This window comes from Phalacrocorax aristotelis, chromosome 5, assembly GCF_949628215.1.
Source record: "Phalacrocorax aristotelis chromosome 5, bGulAri2.1, whole genome shotgun sequence".
NCBI lineage: Eukaryota > Metazoa > Chordata > Aves > Suliformes > Phalacrocoracidae > Phalacrocorax > Phalacrocorax aristotelis.
In genome coordinates this window covers 45,758,949-45,776,287 of record NC_134280.1, presented here as the reverse complement: position 1 = coordinate 45,776,287, position 17,339 = coordinate 45,758,949, and the positions used below count along the sequence as shown (strand labels likewise).

Below are 17,339 nucleotides of genomic sequence, written 5' to 3'. Positions count from 1 at the left end.
ATCCATCTTCATAGATAGGAACTTGCTTGCAACTTTCTCATCCTGTCCCCAGAGCTAACTACATGTTGTGCCCTCTGCCAAGCCAGGAAAGCTTGCAAGCAGCTTACTTCAGACCATTGCTTTATCTTTGCTCAGAAAAGCTTCTTTATATGAGGAGCTGAACTTTTAAAATGCAGAGCCAGTGCCTGTCCATACAGCCCTCTCTGCCAGCTTGCTTCAGGTGGTGGTTTGGCATTTCCCTTGTCTCCCAAACGTCAGAACCTTCTCTAATGAAGCACAGAATTGCAATGTCTCTTCAGCCCTGTTGGTTTATTTAGTATTTCACTTCATCCTGTCTTGAAATCCTGCTGGTGTAAGAACTGCTGCTTGCAGTTCATGTCCTCTGGAAGCATCTTACTTGCACACTTTGTTTCTTCAAAGTCTGTTTTAGATCTTTGCACAAGTGGTTTCCAGCCTTTACCACTTCTAGTTGGCTGAATGGTACAAGTTTCAGCTTCTTGTCAAACCTGCAGGCTTACAAGCTTCTTGGCATAATTACTTTATTATGGGTATAATGGTGCATCCTCCTAATTAGGGGGTCATCTGCGTGCAAACACCTCACAGTGTAGTATAAAACATGGTGATACCTGGAAGCTAAAACAGAGCATGCTTTCTCCCTCATCTCTCATCTCCCCTCCTTCAAAATGAGATGGGAAAACTGTATGTCTCTTGTCTTCTCAATTCAATGTCTGGATTCAGCTGAGTCCTCACAGGGACATATTGCTCTACTAATCCTTGCCCTAGATAAGATTGTGTGGTGACTGCGGCTGATGTTTCATAATGCTTGACTCTGTTAGCGGTAAGATGTGTTGGCTTGAAGGGCGGGAGTATTCTGGCATGAAGTAGTGACCAGGCCAAAATGCCTAAGCTTAGCTTTGGAACGGGTAAAGCACTTCATTCAAGGGAACCTGTATGCAAAGTGAATGCTGCTGGTTTTTTGCATTTGTGGGTTGAAGCCATAACATTATAACAGAGCCTGACAAGACCAAGATTTCCTTCCTGGGAGGGTTCCAGCTGGCTCCCAGCCTGGTCCCCTAGGGTCAGGGATTTCTCTTTTTCTTTTTTTGTTTAATAACCCACCGCACCCCAAAACAACAAACAAACAAAAAACCAAAACAACAAAGACAAAAAAAACCCCAAAACAAACCAACCAACCAAATCTAGCATATGATTTTGAAGTTTGTTTTTGTTGTCCTTCCTTGGTTCTTCACAGAAGCAATGCATTTACCTTTTGCTTCTGACAGCAAGGTTCTAGCAGCAGGCCATCTCTTCCTCAGTCTGTTTTGAATTGTGTTCCTATACCACATTATGTACTACTAAAATACTGTGTGAAGGACTGCCAAGCAGAACCTGGGGCTCCTGTGCAGTTGGCTGAGGTGCTCTTCCTGGAGTCGTGCTAATCCTGTTTACTTTGGGAGGAGTACCATGGGGGAGATGGGTGGGAACAGCAAAAGAATGGTTGTTTTTACTCTGGAAGCATAGAGAATGGCGACTGCCTCTTATTTGTCTGAACTAATAAGCCAGCTGTACGTGTCTTGTTCTTACTCTTTCAGATCCTGGGTGCTGTGATCCTGGGTTGTGGAATATGGATTCTGGCCGACAAAACCAGTTTCATTGCAGTTCTACGTAAGACCCATGTTTCTTCATCTCCTTTCTCCTTCTGAACTGATGCTAGTCCAGGGCTGTGCTTGATCATGATGTAGTCTAAGGTTGTCAATGCTTTTATGTACAGTCTGTGACCTAAGCAGTAACATGGTGTATAGCAAGATGGGACTCTCTCAGGGACAGGGTGAAAGGGAGCAACCCTGGAGCCACAGCATTCCTCCTAGTCTTGTGGATTGCAACACCAGGGTCAGACTGAGACCATTGCCTCTTCACCCAACAATCCAAATTCTTAATCTTAAGCATAGGGACTAGTATTTCATCCTACTTTCACTGCATGCTCTGTGTTTCCACAACAGCTTCCTTATTACCATTGTATCCAAAGGCCCCCAATGCCTTAATGTTGTTTTGCTATGTGAGTCCCCTATGCTCCTGCTGCTTTCTGAAATGATCTATTTCAATTTGACTGTTTTAAATGCCAAAGAAAGTACCTGGTTTTATTAATGCTTCATGTACATTGAAAGTAGACAGTATGTTTGTTCCTAAGCAGTAGAGGATGTAGATCGGCGGGGGACAGAAGGTATGGGTCTTAGAAGCCAGAGCACTAAGACTTCACAAACATACTCGATTACACACACTTCATGATACTTAGCCTGACCATCGTAGGTGTTTCATGTCGCTGCACATGCAAGGGGCTAGCTTCCTTCAAGTCAGCCAAAAGCATGGACTTGAGTCTTAACAGTGGGTCTGTTTTCTGCAACAACCAAAAATCTGAGCAGGCTTAGCAGAGCCTGGGCTTCGCAGGGCTGTAAGTGGACTCTCACCAAATTAGTAACTCAGCTCCACCTTTCACAAGCTCGGCTGCTTTTGTGCTTTTTTCCTAGAGGGGACTTCAAACATCTTTTCTGTTTGGTAGATCTGGTTACCCATCTCTGCTACCTTCAGAATTGCTGACTCTGGCACCAGTGTTAAGTGCTGCAGGAGGGCTACCTGCACACTGCTTGCAGCCCCAGAGAATGAACAGTAATAGCATTCATAGCCCTGTTCCCTCCTGCACTGATCCTGCAAAGGGCTTTATCTCCCAAGTCCTGCTGAACACTCTGGCCTGTCTTTGGAAGGTGCTGGGTGGAGGCAACACCCTCACTAATGCCATACACACAGATACTGCTGCTTGCTCTTTATGTTGTGCTGTGGCATCTGGCTTGCTACCGCAGTGCTAGAAGGGCAAGAAGCACAACAAGGGGTGTTGGTTAATAAAGTGGGAGCATGAGCAGAAATGCACTTTTAATACAGGCAGCCCAAAAGGAGCTTATAAGGGCATGGCTATTTGCAGCACCCCTCGTGGTCTGAGGTGCATTTGGTACCAGTGGGCCAGCAGCTGTTCCCCCAGGCTGATGGGTGTTACTGCTACCTGTGGAGGTACAGTCTCTGAGCTTGGCTCTGCTTCATCACATTTTACACAGAATCTCTGCTAACAGAGCACTTAAGGATTTAGCTTCCTTCCTGGAGACTTCCTGTATCAGCTCTTTCTCCCTGCTCCCTGGCTTCCTTTCCCATGCCTTGCCTCTCTTTCCATCTGCTTTAGTAACCCAGGCATCAGGGAGGGAGCCTGGCACAGCAGGGCACTCCAGCCACTGCCAAAGGACCCTGTTGTACTTGCTTGGCCACCTGCCCAGTGCAGGGGAAAACACGGAGTGACAGCAAACAGAGCAGGAGTTGTCTTGCCAGCAGAGCTTTCTCTTGCAAGACAAGGTGTATTGCAAGTGAGATGTGCAAGCATGGCTCCTGTCCCCTGCCACTGTCACTTCTCCAAAGGGCTTTTGAGTTGGAGATGCCTTTTTCTTTCTTCTAATGAGAAGTTGACTAAGCAACTGCTTTCTAGCTCTGTGGAGGTGCTGCAGCTCAGGCACTTGAAAACTTTTATGATGGCTGAGCGGACTTGTAGGGAGGGAATAGTGTAGCCTTGTGAAGGCTGCTCCTGTAAGGCTGCTACTTCAGTAAATGCTTTGCAGTGTCAACACCTAACCTACATAGCAAAAGTCTCAGGACTAGTGAGGAAGGTGGAGCAGGATCCTGGGTTTTGTGGTGTAATGTTGGACTAGATGATCCCTGAGGTCCTGTCCAACCTGGGATTCTGATGTCCAGCCATGGAGAGTCTGGCCTGGAAATGGATCAAGGCTGAAGTGTCTGTGTAGCAAACAGGTCTTGTTCATTTTTTGATAACTGATCTTTTTCCTCCATTTGGCATGTTCTAGGGAAAAAGTTTGGAAGCTGGTGACTTGCACCAAGTATGAGAAGTGGGGGGAGGTATGTGTTAGGGGGGGAGAGTATTAGTCTGGATTTGGCTTCTTTCTCTTAACCTATTTCAGGAGGAGCTCAGAGGAAGCTTGCCTCCTGGGACTTCTGTCCAGGAAATTAAATGCTGAGCTCTAGGAACATTATTGCCATTAATCAGTGGACATCAGAATTCCCCTACACTGTGCAGCTTGCAGGTTTAAGAATGTCTCTTAAAGATAAATGAGTTCTGGTTACTATTTCTATACAGAGTGTCTCTTTAACATTTGTGCTGTAATGCTTGCTCCCTACAATCCTATTCTGCAGGAAATAGTCCTGTGACCAACCCAAATGTAAAAGCTTGTTTCTTCTGTTGCTCACAGTATTAAATGTTATGGGGAGAGGACTGATAGCACCAGCATATCTGAAATAATACTACCTAAACTTAGTTGAAAAAGCTGTTGATCCTTCAAGACCAGAGTCATTCCAGCAGGGGATAGCTATGAGGATATGTAAAAGTAGCTAGTTTAGGCATGATATCTGTTTGGTCCTGGAATAGCATCTATTTTCAGGGGGTCCTACACAGGTGCTGCAACAGCCTGCATTGAGTTCCTGGCCAGAAGCCATTCAACACTGACTTGGCAAGTAACCTGTCACATCATCTATGCTCAGCACTAGCTGTAGCTCTTGCATCGCGTTTCAGTCCATGGAGTTTGTGTGTTCCACTGTTGACTGTAAGTGGATAAGTAAAATCAGAATGGCTGGAACAAGGAATAGTGCATTAAAGTGAAAAGCCAAACCAAAATTGGGTTTTAGGACTTGAAAAAAAGATTCCCTGAAGATAGCGAAGGGAATTGAAGCAAATGGGCAATTGTTGTGGGGTAAAACATACTTTATCTTACTCTCACTCAAGAGTGCATTCATGAGGGAGTTAAATCCAGTAAGCAGCTAACTTTCTCCAAACAAGGTTAATTTGTTTGGAGTGACCTTGAGTCTTCCTGGCTCTGAGATAATGGAGACCTGCAGGTTGGCTTTGAGAGTTTTCCTTCATCAGAAGACACCCAGCAGCAGCCTTCTGTCCCCATATTCAACATGCCTCTGTGCGGTCTCTTTGTAGGTGACAACAGACTGTTATAAACAGATATGGAGGCAAATCTCTAAATGGTGATAGTATATGTGTTCTTTGTCAGTGCTAATTTTGTTCCCTCTTCTGGCCCCTACAGAGATGTCATCTCCATCCCTGAAGACTGGTGCATACATCCTCATCAGTGTTGGGGCTCTCACCATTCTGATGGGGTTCCTGGGCTGTCTTGGAGTAGTCAATGAAATCCGATGTCTCTTGGGTCTGGTGAGACAATTCATGCTATATTTTAGATCCACCTGCAAAATATCTGTTGGACTGTAGCTGGGGTCAGGTCTCACAGGAGCAGTACTTCTGCTTGGTCAACTTAGATCCAATTCTTAATTTGCACACAGTAAATTCTCCTATAGTCAACAGGCTGCAGCAGCAGTTCCTCAGACATTACTGATGATGAGCTAGTAACTCTGCAAAATGAGAGGGGATGTCACTGACACTTTCTGCAAACAGTGGGTTGAGGACTGCCAGCTGGGGAGAGATGTCCTAGGTGACTTTGTATCTCATCATGCCCACCCTGACTTCCCAGTCAGCATTGGGCTCTCAGTGATGCAAGGACAGGTACCAAGGGCAGTGAGAGAGAAGATTGATATTGTCCTTCTGGGTTGTAAAGTTCATCTTCTGTGGAAAGTGTAAGAGTTGAGAGAGACTTGACTAGGAATGTCCTGTATGTCAGGACTTCTCTTCAAACGGTTCACCTATAGGAAATTTTCTGGCTGTGATGAGTGAGACGGCACTAGGTGCACACACCTCAGCCTGCTACTTGAATCCTGCTTATTCAGAGCACACAATTTAGGAAACCAAGTATGGCCAACATGTCCTGGCATTAGGAACATCTCCTAATGTAATGGTAGTAGCTGCCACTGTTTATAAGTAACCTCAGATGTCAAACTTTCCTTAAAAGCAGTTTGCTGGTGAGTCTTAAACTTAGACCCTCAAACAAATTAAATGGAATTTTTTTAAAAAAGATAATTTACTTTAAAAATAATAGTAATAGAAATATGTTTGTAAAATTTACTTTTCTTGCCGTGGAGGTTTGGGGTAGTCAGAGTCCAACTGCTTGAGGTCAGAGAGGGCTGGGAATGGAGCTGGGGGTGGGAGAGGGAGTCCCAGCTGGAATGACACACGCAGAGGGTGCCTGTAAACCCTCTCCCTCCTGAAGTCTTCCTGTTGGCCTTTTGGGAGAAGTGTCTGATGTAGATACTTGTACTTAAGCCTTTTACTGGGGAGACCATTGTAGATAGCAGAGCTTGCCTGCAGGCAAAGATGTTGGCTCAGTGTTGTGGATTCTCCTGTATATGAAATCTTACTAAAACTTGTGCTATTATATAAAGACCTTTCTAAAGGCTGATAGCGGTCATCTATTCTCTTTTGTTTCTAGTACTTCACGTGCTTGATGGTAATCCTCATAACTCAGGTTGCTGCTGGACTGGTCATCTACTTCCAGAAAGAAACAGTAAGTGTTTCTTACTGCTTGTGTTTTCCTTGGCCGTGGTTTGGGGGAACAGGAGACACCTGGAAATTTTCTTCCAAACTGGGTTATACAGTTAGCAGGCATAACTAGATTCTTATTTCCTCTACCCCAGCTCAGCAGCTTTGCTCTACAGTTGGCTGCTTCTCTATCTGCCAGCCTTGGTAGTGCTACTTTTTCAAGCATTATGAAGCTCCATTTGGTATGCTGGCTTAATTTTGGGTGGTGGAGACAGTAAGAAGAAATTCCTGAAAGGCTTTTCACCACGCCTCTTGATTCTGCTGTGGACTATTATTTGGGCATGTAATAGCAGTGATTACTACCATGTTACCATCACTGGTGCCTTTAGCGGTTACCAGCTGGAGTGACTGCTTTTCTGACTGGCCTCCCTCACTGTGTCATCTTGTTCCATTCTTTCAGCTCTTCTGCATCTGTATCTAAAACTCCCATTGGAAGAGCTGTCTCCTCTTTCCCCAAGAGCAAACCCAAGTATCTGACAGTTCCTGTACTACAGTCTGAGCTTAAAGTCAAGTGATGTAGCATTTTGAAGTGGATCTTTGTCAGGAATGCAGTTTCACAGTGTGTGCTTCTAGAACTCAATAGGCTTGGCAGTGTAAAGAGAATAACTTTTGACCTACTTAAGTGCATTGCAACAGCCTGTCCTGGCTATAGGTTCCCTGGCCCAGGCAGTGACCGGTCAGGTCTCCAGCTCTTTGACAGCCAAACTCAGAACCACATTCACATGGTGGGAGCAAGTTATAATTGTGGGGTCCCTGCTGGCTTCTGTCCTGGTATGCAAGTTTCTGGTGCCAGTTGTGTAGGTAACCCTGTCCCTTGCCACATAACTGTATGTCTATACCACTGCATGGCTGTGCTTGCTCCTCTTAACCCAACCCTCCTGCTAGATGGTTACAGAAAACAGGTGGTTGAGGAAGTTATGGATGGGGCTTGGTGGTGAAGTTTGCGGGTGGTAGGAAGGTGCCTGCCTCCGGTGTAGCTGATACGAGCTTTGTACAAGTGACTGTGGTGACTGTTAGCAGCTGTTGGCTGGGTTCCTTGCCTAATGTGGTGTGAATGTATCTTGCTCTCTGCGTTGGCTGGAGCTGAAGGAGAAACTGAAATATTGGCTAGCTGGTAGGTAAAGTTACAGCTTTAAACAAGCTGCTAATTCGCAAGCTTTGACGAATTCAGAGGAGGTGTGGAGATAGGCATTCCCCTGCAGTGGGGAAATGTGACTTTTTGAACCATGAAACTCCATACTTCTGTTGGTATTTCTCCTCCAGCTGTCACTCTACTCTAGAAAACTCCAGCTTTTGAGCTGTAGCTCTTCGTTTGAATCTCAGTCAGACCAGGGACAGAATAAGAGTTCTGGGGGTTATTCTGCACAGCCCTTGGAGCTGATGTGGCTGAGATCAGGGGAAGGTGGGCTTTGAACAGATGCTCCTGTACAGTCCTCAGTGAACAAAATTTACGGAAGAGCTCTTCTAGAGCCCTTCTATTCCAAGGATCCTCTGAAGTACCTGCCTAGAGCACTAAGAAAAACTGTTTCAGAAAGGTCTTGGCTGAAACCTCCTACGCACTGGTTTGTGGCTGCGCTTCAGTGATGTTATGCATGTCGCTCTGCTTCACTTCATGTACGTCATCCCAGGGCAGCTCTGAACACAAGTAAAGCAAACTGAAAACTGCTCGAGATCCAGTCCGTAGATGTCTATTATGTGTTTGTTTCTTTCTGAGTTCAGGAACTTGGTTAAATATAAGACAAGGAATAACAAGAGTGGAGGAAAGGATCTTGGGTCCAGAATGCAGCAAGGTGACACTCACTCCTCCACTTCTGGTAACTGAAGTATTTATTTCTGCACTGCAGGAGAGTAGACAGGATTATTGTTGTACTCCTCTCTACCTGCCCTTTTCTTGATTAGTAGCTACTGAACAGATTCACTTTATTTTTTTGTTGTTGGGATATCTGTTCCTTTGCAGTGTCAAATCCTTCCCCACCCCTGACATATGAAAGTATGCTGAAATAGAGTTAGCGTAACTTTAAAAGACTGAGTCTCTGACAGGAAGGCTGCTGCTTTGCCTTCCCCATTGGCATTGCTAGAGAAATGCCCCTTCAGACAGGAATTGCCTGGTTCTACTGGAGAATATTGATGCAACATCCATTTCCCTGCATGAGTTGGTGACTGAAACTGGGTAGTGGTGTGGGTTTTTTTGTGGGACAACAAAATAGTAATGTTACAAATGCTGCGCAAAGGGCGTTCTGCTTTGTGAGCTGAATGTTGCTACTCACCTACATCTAGTGGATCACAAGCCCGTAAACATGTGAGAGCCTGGGCAAGGTCTCTCTTGGCCTAGTTCATATAGTTCTCTGCAGCTTGGCCCTAAATGCCTTGAGGGAAGGAGAGCATGGTCTTTTTGGAATTGCCCTACTTGCTAGCTATTGTTTGCAGCAAACAGGCCTGTGTGATTGCAAGCAGCAACTTGCCTGGGGCTGTGGACTATGCCTTAGGTTAAGAATCTGAAATGCCTTGGGGGGGGGGAGCGGCGGGCAGTGAGAGCCCTTTCTGGTTTTTTGAGTCTATTTTCCTGTGCAGGCTAGATGCTAGTGAATGCTGGGGGAAGGATCTAGCTTGAGTCTTGGATAGGGGGAACAGGATAGATGACTGACGGTGTCTGACAATGGAAGAAGCCTTGATGATTCATTCAGAGACTGGAATCAAAAGACCTACGCTCTTGCCTATGGTGTTCAGCTTTTCCCCAGCTCCCTCTTCAGTAAGCCTGTGTGAAGGGGAGACTGGCAGCCCTGCTGCTTTCTGACAGTGGTCCAGCTTTGGTGCTGTACTGGTTTTGACTGGGCTAAAGTTAATTTTTTTCCATAGTAGCTTGTACGAGGCTATGTTTTGGATTTGTGCCAAAAACAGTGTTGGTAATACAGAGATGTTTTAGTTATTGCTGAGCCGTGCTTGCATAGAGAGAGGCAGGACCTTTTCTGCTTCTCACCCCAGCCCACCAGTGAGTGGGCTGGGGATGCACAAGAATCTGTGAGGGGGACACAGCTGGGACAGCTGACCCCAGCAGACCCAAGGGATATCCCACACCATATGGTGTCATACTCAGCACATAAAGCTGGGGGAAGAAAGAAAGGGGGGATGTTCAGAGGGATGGCATTTGACTTCCCAAGTAACTATTACATGTGATGGAGCTGTGCTTTCCTGGAGATGGCTGAACACCTGCCTGTTGATGGGAAGGAGTGAATGAATTCCTCGTCTTGATTTGCCTGCATGTGTGGCTCTTGCTTTACCTATCAATCTGTCTCTATCTCAACCCACGAGTTTTCTCACTTCTACCCTTCCAATTCTCTCCCCCATCCCACCAGGGGGGAGTGAGTGAGTGGCTTTGTAGGGCTTAGTCACTGGCTGGGGTTAAACCACGACAGGTGCCTAGGCTTTGAATGTCCTTGTTATGGGCTGGTGGGGTTGTACCTTCTGACACCAGGCTAGCTAGAGCTGGGAAGCAGCAGGAGCCCAGAAAGCAAAGGTAGTGATTTCTTAGAGCAATCATGCTCCACACAGTACTGAGTCCTGACAGGTCTTAAATGGGTGAAGATGGTGAGGATTTTGAAAGCCTGTCTAAGCGTTCAATATGCCTTTCCAGCTTGTTGCTCTTTCGTCACCCACTTTCTGCTGAGTGCGGAAGGGTGCTCAGCTGCAGGTGCCTGTGTTTCCTCTTTGGGCTGCCTTGCCAGTTAAACTTGTGAACAAGCTGCCTCTGAGTGTGTGTGCTCTCTAGAACTGTGCTATTGTTTCCATAATATTTGCCCTTTCTCCAATTATTTTCTGAAACACCTAAGAATGCCTGAGTTTTTCTTTAATTTAAATGCCTCAATTTGAAACCAGAGCTGTTTGTAAGGCTTCTTGCCTGTTCTTGTGTGAGAGTAGAAGAGCAGATACACAGCTTCCCTATGCAGCTGTGACTGGGGACATCTAGTTCAGGCCCTGTGTCTGCTTGTGGTGAGGTCCTAGGATGGAGAACAGAGGCACTGCTTGGGATTCTTGCAGAAGTAACCCTAGGTTCTCTCTGGCCTGATAGCTAAGTGGTCAGATGGGCCTAGGGTAGGACAGCAAACCCAGCTCTCCTTCCCTCCCTCCCTCTGCATGTGGAGCAGCAGTGTGTGGGAGGGGTGAGGGTGGAACTCAGAGGTTCAGTAACAGATAGGCTTATGGCAGTAGCCAAGGCCAATCTCCTTAGTGAGAACCAGGTCAGCTTGCCTTGATTGGAAGGGAAGGAAAAGGGGAAATGGAGTAATTAAAAGGGGAAGAGCTAGACATGGTGAGAAGAAAGGTCATGCACCTCTCATCTGTCTGGCCTGACATAGCTGATCCCAGTTTGCTGAGCTGCAGTTTTTCCAGGAAGAGTTGCTGATGTAGAGAAGCTTCTCTCTAACAGTAGGCACTGCATCCTCTTGTTAGGTGTCCCTGGGTTTATCGTGGTCATTTGTAACATTTAGCAGTAGAAGGAAAGGGAAGAACTGTTCCCACTGATCTGAAATATGCTGTAGCACCACAGACAAAAAGGTGAGACACGGGATGGGAGCATCCTAGTGTTCAGGCTGATGTAACTATACCATCCCTCAAGCAGTCTAATGATGCTTCTCTCCAACCTTTTGTGATCTGGGTCTATCCCTAGCAATAATAGGTGTCCTCATGTACAGGCTGGCTGAGAAGAGCTTCAGAATGAGGTTGGAGGAAGAAGATGAGTCTACTGGGTGGTAGCTTGCACCCCTCATCAAACTGAAAGGTGTTATAAATATCTCTCGATAATGAATGAGGGTGAAGGGATGATTTGATACACCTAAGCTTTGTGGTAAGACTGTTAACAAGCAGTTTAGGTAGTTGTAGTACTTCCTGTCTTAATATTGAAGCAGCAGTTGTAGGAGTCTGTGGAGAGGCCTTGTGAAAAAGGGAAGTTTCCACTAGCTGTATGTCGGAAAACCCAGCTGCATACAGGAGCAGAGTGACTCATACCTTCCCTGAGTGGTGGAGATGAACTGCAGTGACTGAGATTCTGGACCACAGTCTTGCTTGCAGTGCAAGGTTAGGAATATGTTACCTTTGAGTACTTCAGGCAGTGTTGTCCTTTAGCTTGCACATACCTTTCACCTCTAGCTCGTTAGGAGCAGGCAGCGGTTGTTCAGCCTGTGTCTTACCATACCCAGTTCTGTTTCCATTGCTCATCAGGTTTATAGCCCTTCTATGTGCCTGGGCAAGGACTTGCTGGGAAGTACTGGTGCTTCAGCTGTTACATTGCAGAGCAAAGCTGCTATCTTGTCTTCCCCTCAAGACTGAGGCTATATATAACTCCTCATCTGTACTTGTTACTTCTTGCACTTAGCTTTTTTTTTTTGGAGTGACTGAAGCTGCATATAACACTTCTGAAGAGATATAGTTTGTGCGTCGTACAATTGTTTTACTATCTTCCTGTCTCTCTTGTTGGGATTTTTCTAAGATTTTCTAACCATCTTTTCTAAGATTGCTTCTGTTCTCTGACTCTGGACCACTGGAGCCTATAGGGGTTTTTGTTTGTGTTTCATGGCCACCGAGCATCCCAAGTTTTTCTGTGGTAGATCTCCAGCTGCCCTCCATACATTATAACACTTATTTGCCCAGGACTCCACAACTTTGGTTTCTTGTGAGTTAAATTTATCTCCCTTTCTGTTCTGATCAGATCTGCTTGATCTGATGTCTGAACTTCCCTGGGTATTAAATGTGCTTCCCATCAACACTGTAACAAGTATAACGTTGTACTCAATAAGCAAAGGAATTTATTCCAAGCCTCACCTTCTGAGGAACCCGAGTAGCAGTCTCCCATCTCCTAAATAAGCTTAAGAAATTGATGGAGGAAACGGGGACCTAGAATGAACTAATTTTCTCTAGGACAACTTTCCTCTAACCAGGAACAGGCTATGCAACACTGAAAACTAGGGTGGAGAAATGCCACCTGGTCATCATAGTGGGACTTCATCTTGGTAAACCTATTCTGTGTTTCACCCTGTTAGTCATATTTATTGCCTCTTCTCAAAAGCATAGACAAGACTGTAGAGTAAGGTATTTGAAGTTCAGTCTGGGGGATTTGTCACTGTCTGGTTGCTTTTTTTCCTTTAAGCATTGCTTTGTATGCTAATTAAATGCTCATTTTCCAATTATTTTAGTCATGGTTCTATCTGTCTTTTTGCTGTAACTTAAAAATAGCTGTATTGTGGGAGTGTGGTAGCCCAAGCACCTATTACTGTTTCCTTTAGATCCTTTAGAGAAGGTTTAAGCAGAAGCTACTGCACATTTCACTTTTTTTTCATTCACAGGGGCTAGAGCAAAGCAAAATGTTTTCACACTCATGACACCGAGCCCCTGTTTTTTCTCCGCTGTGGGGAAAGTGGACCCACAGCAGGACTAACACAGTTGATAGGGAAGGGGTTTATGTACCCTAAGCCCCAAAGAAGAGCCTGCAAGGAATTAACTAATCTAACTTTCCTGCCTTTTTTCCTTGCCAGCTGAGAGGAGAGTTGTCCCACATAGTTGGAAGTGTGATTGAAAATTACGGCACTTTGGATGATGATGGGAGGAACTTAGAAGATGCATGGGACTATGTGCAAACACAGGTGAGTCATGGATGGCAGCAAGAGGCAGATGGTGCTATTTGTCACTGCAGTAAATGGCCTATAAAACTAGGCTGAGGACAGGGAAATGGGGATTGTAAGAGGCAATACTGTAGCACATTGATCTGGCTGATCTGCAAAGTTGCCTGTGAGGTTTGGTGCCTGCATACTAGAAAACTGTCTTGCTTGCTGTTACTAGGTGAGACCCTGAACCATTCCTGCATGCTGGCTGTTACGACTAGCTAGTATTGGCTGCATAGCCTAATGTATTTGGCCTATCAAATGGCACCCCAAAACTTCCCTTTGTCTACAGGGCCTCCAGAATACTAGCATGTGTGAAAGCCACAGTGCATAGTATTTTAGCAGGTAAAGTCCCTAGCTTGTTGCCCGGCAAGTCAGCAGCACGTTCCACCTTACTACTTGGGGCATGTTGCTTATTGTGATGGCTCTTCTACAAGTGTCAACGTTCTTGGGAGCCATCCAACTGCACATGGTTTCTGTTTTAGCATCAGGGTCAGTGCTTGAGCAACTAGGTCAGTGTTGAGGCACCCTGGAGTCATGATAGCTGTTTACTACCAAACCATAAGCTTGAGGGTGGGCTGGCTGTTGTGGTTAAATACATGCCTGGCATGGGACTGGTGTGTAGTAAATACAAGTAATAGCATTTTTCTTCTGTCTGTTCTTAGGTCTGCAAAACAGTGACCGGCAGTATTTCCCCTCCTTGGAGGGAGAATGATTTATTTAGGTTTTATCACTGTAGTTACATCTCCTTGCTAGTGGACTCAAGAAGGCTGAGTCTACTGTGGAGAGAGGATCCTGCCCGAGCCTTTCTTTTATGTAAGAACAGAATAAGAAGGTTTTGTAGAGGTGAAGTCAAGTGCTAGGAGTCTAATTCCTCTCATACACTAGAATATTTGAAAGGGGGTGGGTGTTCTATAGATCAGTCTTGAAGTTGAAGTCCAAACTTCTGTGAGGCAGAGGTAGTTCTAGAGGCTGGATCTTCAACACTTGTTTAGAAACCAAATGCTCATCGTGGTGTGGGTGTTCAACTGTTAACCCCTGCTCTCACATATGTTATGTCAGACTGAAACATTACATTTCCTTTCTGAGCAGGGGGGATTTTCCCTAAACTTCCACCTCAGTTTGAGAGCCCTTCTGCTCTATACCACCATGAAAGCACTGGGATCCGGGCTTACGATAAGATAGTCTTTGCTGGTCTTTCTGATGTGGTTTCCCCTCCAGCAACTGCAGTTGTATCACGTGGCTGTATAGGAATGTAAAAGTTTCTTCGAATGGAAAACTTTTCTCATCCCATCTTCCAGCCAGTCCCAACTGCAGCCAGGCAGGTGCAAACTTCTTGTGAATCACTGGGGCTCAGCAGCATGTTGACGCCATCATGCGGTGGCTGCTGGTGTCCCCCGGGGCCACAGCTAAGATCAGTGGTACCTTGCAGTTGGGAATCAGAAAATGAAAAGTCCCTGCTTCATGCCAATTAAAAAAAAAAAGTGTGCTTCTCAAAGAAAAATAAAGTCTTAGCATTTAAACCTAAGGAAATGGCATCACTAGTGGAAGACTATGTAGTCATTCTACATAGTATATCTTTAAATACACAGGATGTCTTGTCAATGCATTAATATCTTGCGTCCCTTGCATCTCCTTCACCATCATCATATGATGATGAATTGGACGGACTGAAAGTGTCTCGCAAATGTGTCACACTGGACAACTGTCCTCTTCCAGCTGACTCACCAGCAACATCTGTTTTGCACTTTCACTTCTGTTTAGCATTGTCACCTGGAGATAAGATGAGGTTTGCTAGTATTTAGTCTGCAAAAACTAATCAGAATTATGCTCTGTAAAATTGATGTAAAGCTGCATGGCCTGCTGAAATTTGAGTATCTAGGCTTCATGCAGTAAGGCTTGTGAAGGATTCATAGTCTAGCATGACTGGTGTGCTAGAACTTTATGGATGGCCTGTGCATAATCCAGTCTACTATGCTCAAAGTCTGCTAGAAGCGGCCCTTTAACTCTTGTTTTGTTTGTAGAGTGATTATTTGGTAGGAAATAACACCTCTGTCTTCTGCATGGCCTTATGGATAAGTTATCTTCTGGTAACTAGGGTGATGTTCTAATGTAATTAATTCATGCAAACTGTATGGCCTGGCTGTTGTTACGTGGAGACCTCCTGTGTAGTTCTACTTCCACTGCCTGTTTGTTTTCACATGCAGTATGTTAGCAATGCAAAGTGTAAGACCATGATGATGTCTCTCTGCTTATTAGATTGCCTGCTGTGGCTGGACTGGAGCAAAGGACTGGGAAAAAAATAAGATTATTATCAACGAAAGTGTGACTGTATATCCCTGCTCCTGCTTCAATAGCTCCAAGGGCTTTCAGGCAGATAGCCGTTTCTGTAATCTGGATGTCCCTATCAACAGCACTGCAACAGATGCTGACTGGCCTGTTCATAAGCAGGTGAGTGGGTATGTCTGTACCCTGTGAAGCTTCCACTGAAGTTGCATTGTCTTTGTTCCTCTAGGAATTATTCTGAGCACTTTTTTCATGTCAGTATTGCTTGAAGTATCTGTGGAAACTTGAGCAAGGTAGGACAGGGATCCTACCTACTATGCAGCTACTGTGAAACTTGGTATAGCATGTAACTAGGATAATCTCTGCATGCGCAAGGAGATGTGTTATGGATTTTCAGTCCTGAGATACTTAGATTCATGCTTCTTTCTGTTGTGACAATGTTTTCTCCATAGGGATGCATGGATGGAGTAGAGAAGTGGTTGAAGGACAACCTCGGTGTCATTCTTGGGGTCTGCACCGGTGTGGCTGTTATAGAGGTAAGTGATGTGAACATATACTGTCTTACCGTGCAGACTCTTTTAAAGGTAATTCTATTTTTTTCAAGTAATAGACACCTGGTTTAATGGCAGAGTTCAGCTGTAGCTCTTGATTGTGTCTACCTGGAGCTTTGAACTGCTGCTTTCATTGGCTGGATTAAAAATTGAATAAAGCCTTATCTACTTGTGGTTCCTGCTGCTGTGTCTGACACTTGGCAATTCACTGTATGTGCATAACCAAGAGGAATGAGACAAGCAACATCCCACTAGTGAGATCCCACTTTTTGCTTTAAAAAGCCTGTAATGTAGATGCCAGATGAAGGCACATCTTTTTGCAGGAAGATATTTTTTTCATCCTAATTAGTGCATTTTCCTTGCATTGGGGACCAGCTTTGTTCACCTGTGTGGTGACATTAAAAGGAGACCACTGTATTCTCCCCTGTACCACCCTTTCTTCCCACCTTATCTGTCTGGTTTCTGATTGTGTTCCCATTCTTCATTACTTATTCCAGCTGCTGGGAATGATACTGTCCATTTCACTCTGCAAGAACATACACAGCGAAGACTACACCAAAGTGCCCAAGTCTTGAGTTGGCTGAGTCCGGAGCTACGGCACCACAGAAAAAAGAGCAAACAGAACATTCCTGCCTCACACCCAGACTGTCCAACCGTTGACCATTATTCCTGTGACATCCCATTTCTGATACCACTCTGCTAAGAACTGTTAGAGCTGCAATACAGCCTGATCTTCTGGCAATAGGGTCCTTGGGCCACCTACATCCTGCCTCTGGATTACTTCTACTTCAAGAAGCAGAACTTAACTGTCTTGTATCACATGAGACACCGACTAACCTGAGGGGACAATGCTTTTGCTGCCTGCTCCATGTTAAACAATACTATTCATCTCCATTTTGCAACCCCCTGGGCCTAATATACAATAACCCCTCTTGCCCCTCGTTCTCCTTCCACATATCTTTCTCCCCACCCCTCCCAGAAGTCCCATCTCTGTCTTGTGAGTCAGGATTGCTGTTGAGATTTTAGTGCTTTGGTAGCTCCACCTACTTTACTGACTTGTGGTGGTAACTAGTTGTGCTTTATAGGCCTTCTCCTCCGTTGCAGTTAACGTGATCTGGCTCCTACTATGCATCTTCCAGCCTAGGCTCTCATCTGAAATATCGAGCACTACCCTCATACTAGCTTCTCCTGCTTCTGGAGTCAGCTTTGCCTTGCCTTCGGTGAAGCTCTTCCCTTTGAGCATGATGAGAAGCCACGGGGAGGGATCCAAGCCTACCTATTCCTAGTGTGGCCTGGCAGACTGTGGTGGTG

At 45.3% G+C, this 17,339-nt stretch overlaps 1 protein-coding gene across 1 annotated transcript in view; it reads left to right on the top strand.

Moving 5' to 3' along the window:
* CD82 (CD82 molecule) overlaps positions 1–17,067 on the top strand; it is a 41,505-nt gene extending 24,438 nt beyond the window's left edge. Inside the window, exons 3-9 of the mRNA XM_075094284.1 lie at positions 1,593–1,665; positions 5,139–5,263; positions 6,432–6,506; positions 13,066–13,173; positions 15,451–15,642; positions 15,930–16,013; positions 16,526–17,067. Of these exons, the coding sequence (XP_074950385.1) occupies positions 1,593–1,665; positions 5,139–5,263; positions 6,432–6,506; positions 13,066–13,173; positions 15,451–15,642; positions 15,930–16,013; positions 16,526–16,603 (735 nt within the window). The 3' untranslated portion in view covers positions 16,604–17,067. The remainder of the gene's footprint in view (positions 1–1,592; positions 1,666–5,138; positions 5,264–6,431; positions 6,507–13,065; positions 13,174–15,450; positions 15,643–15,929; positions 16,014–16,525) is intronic.
* Positions 17,068–17,339: the final 272 nt, after the last annotated feature.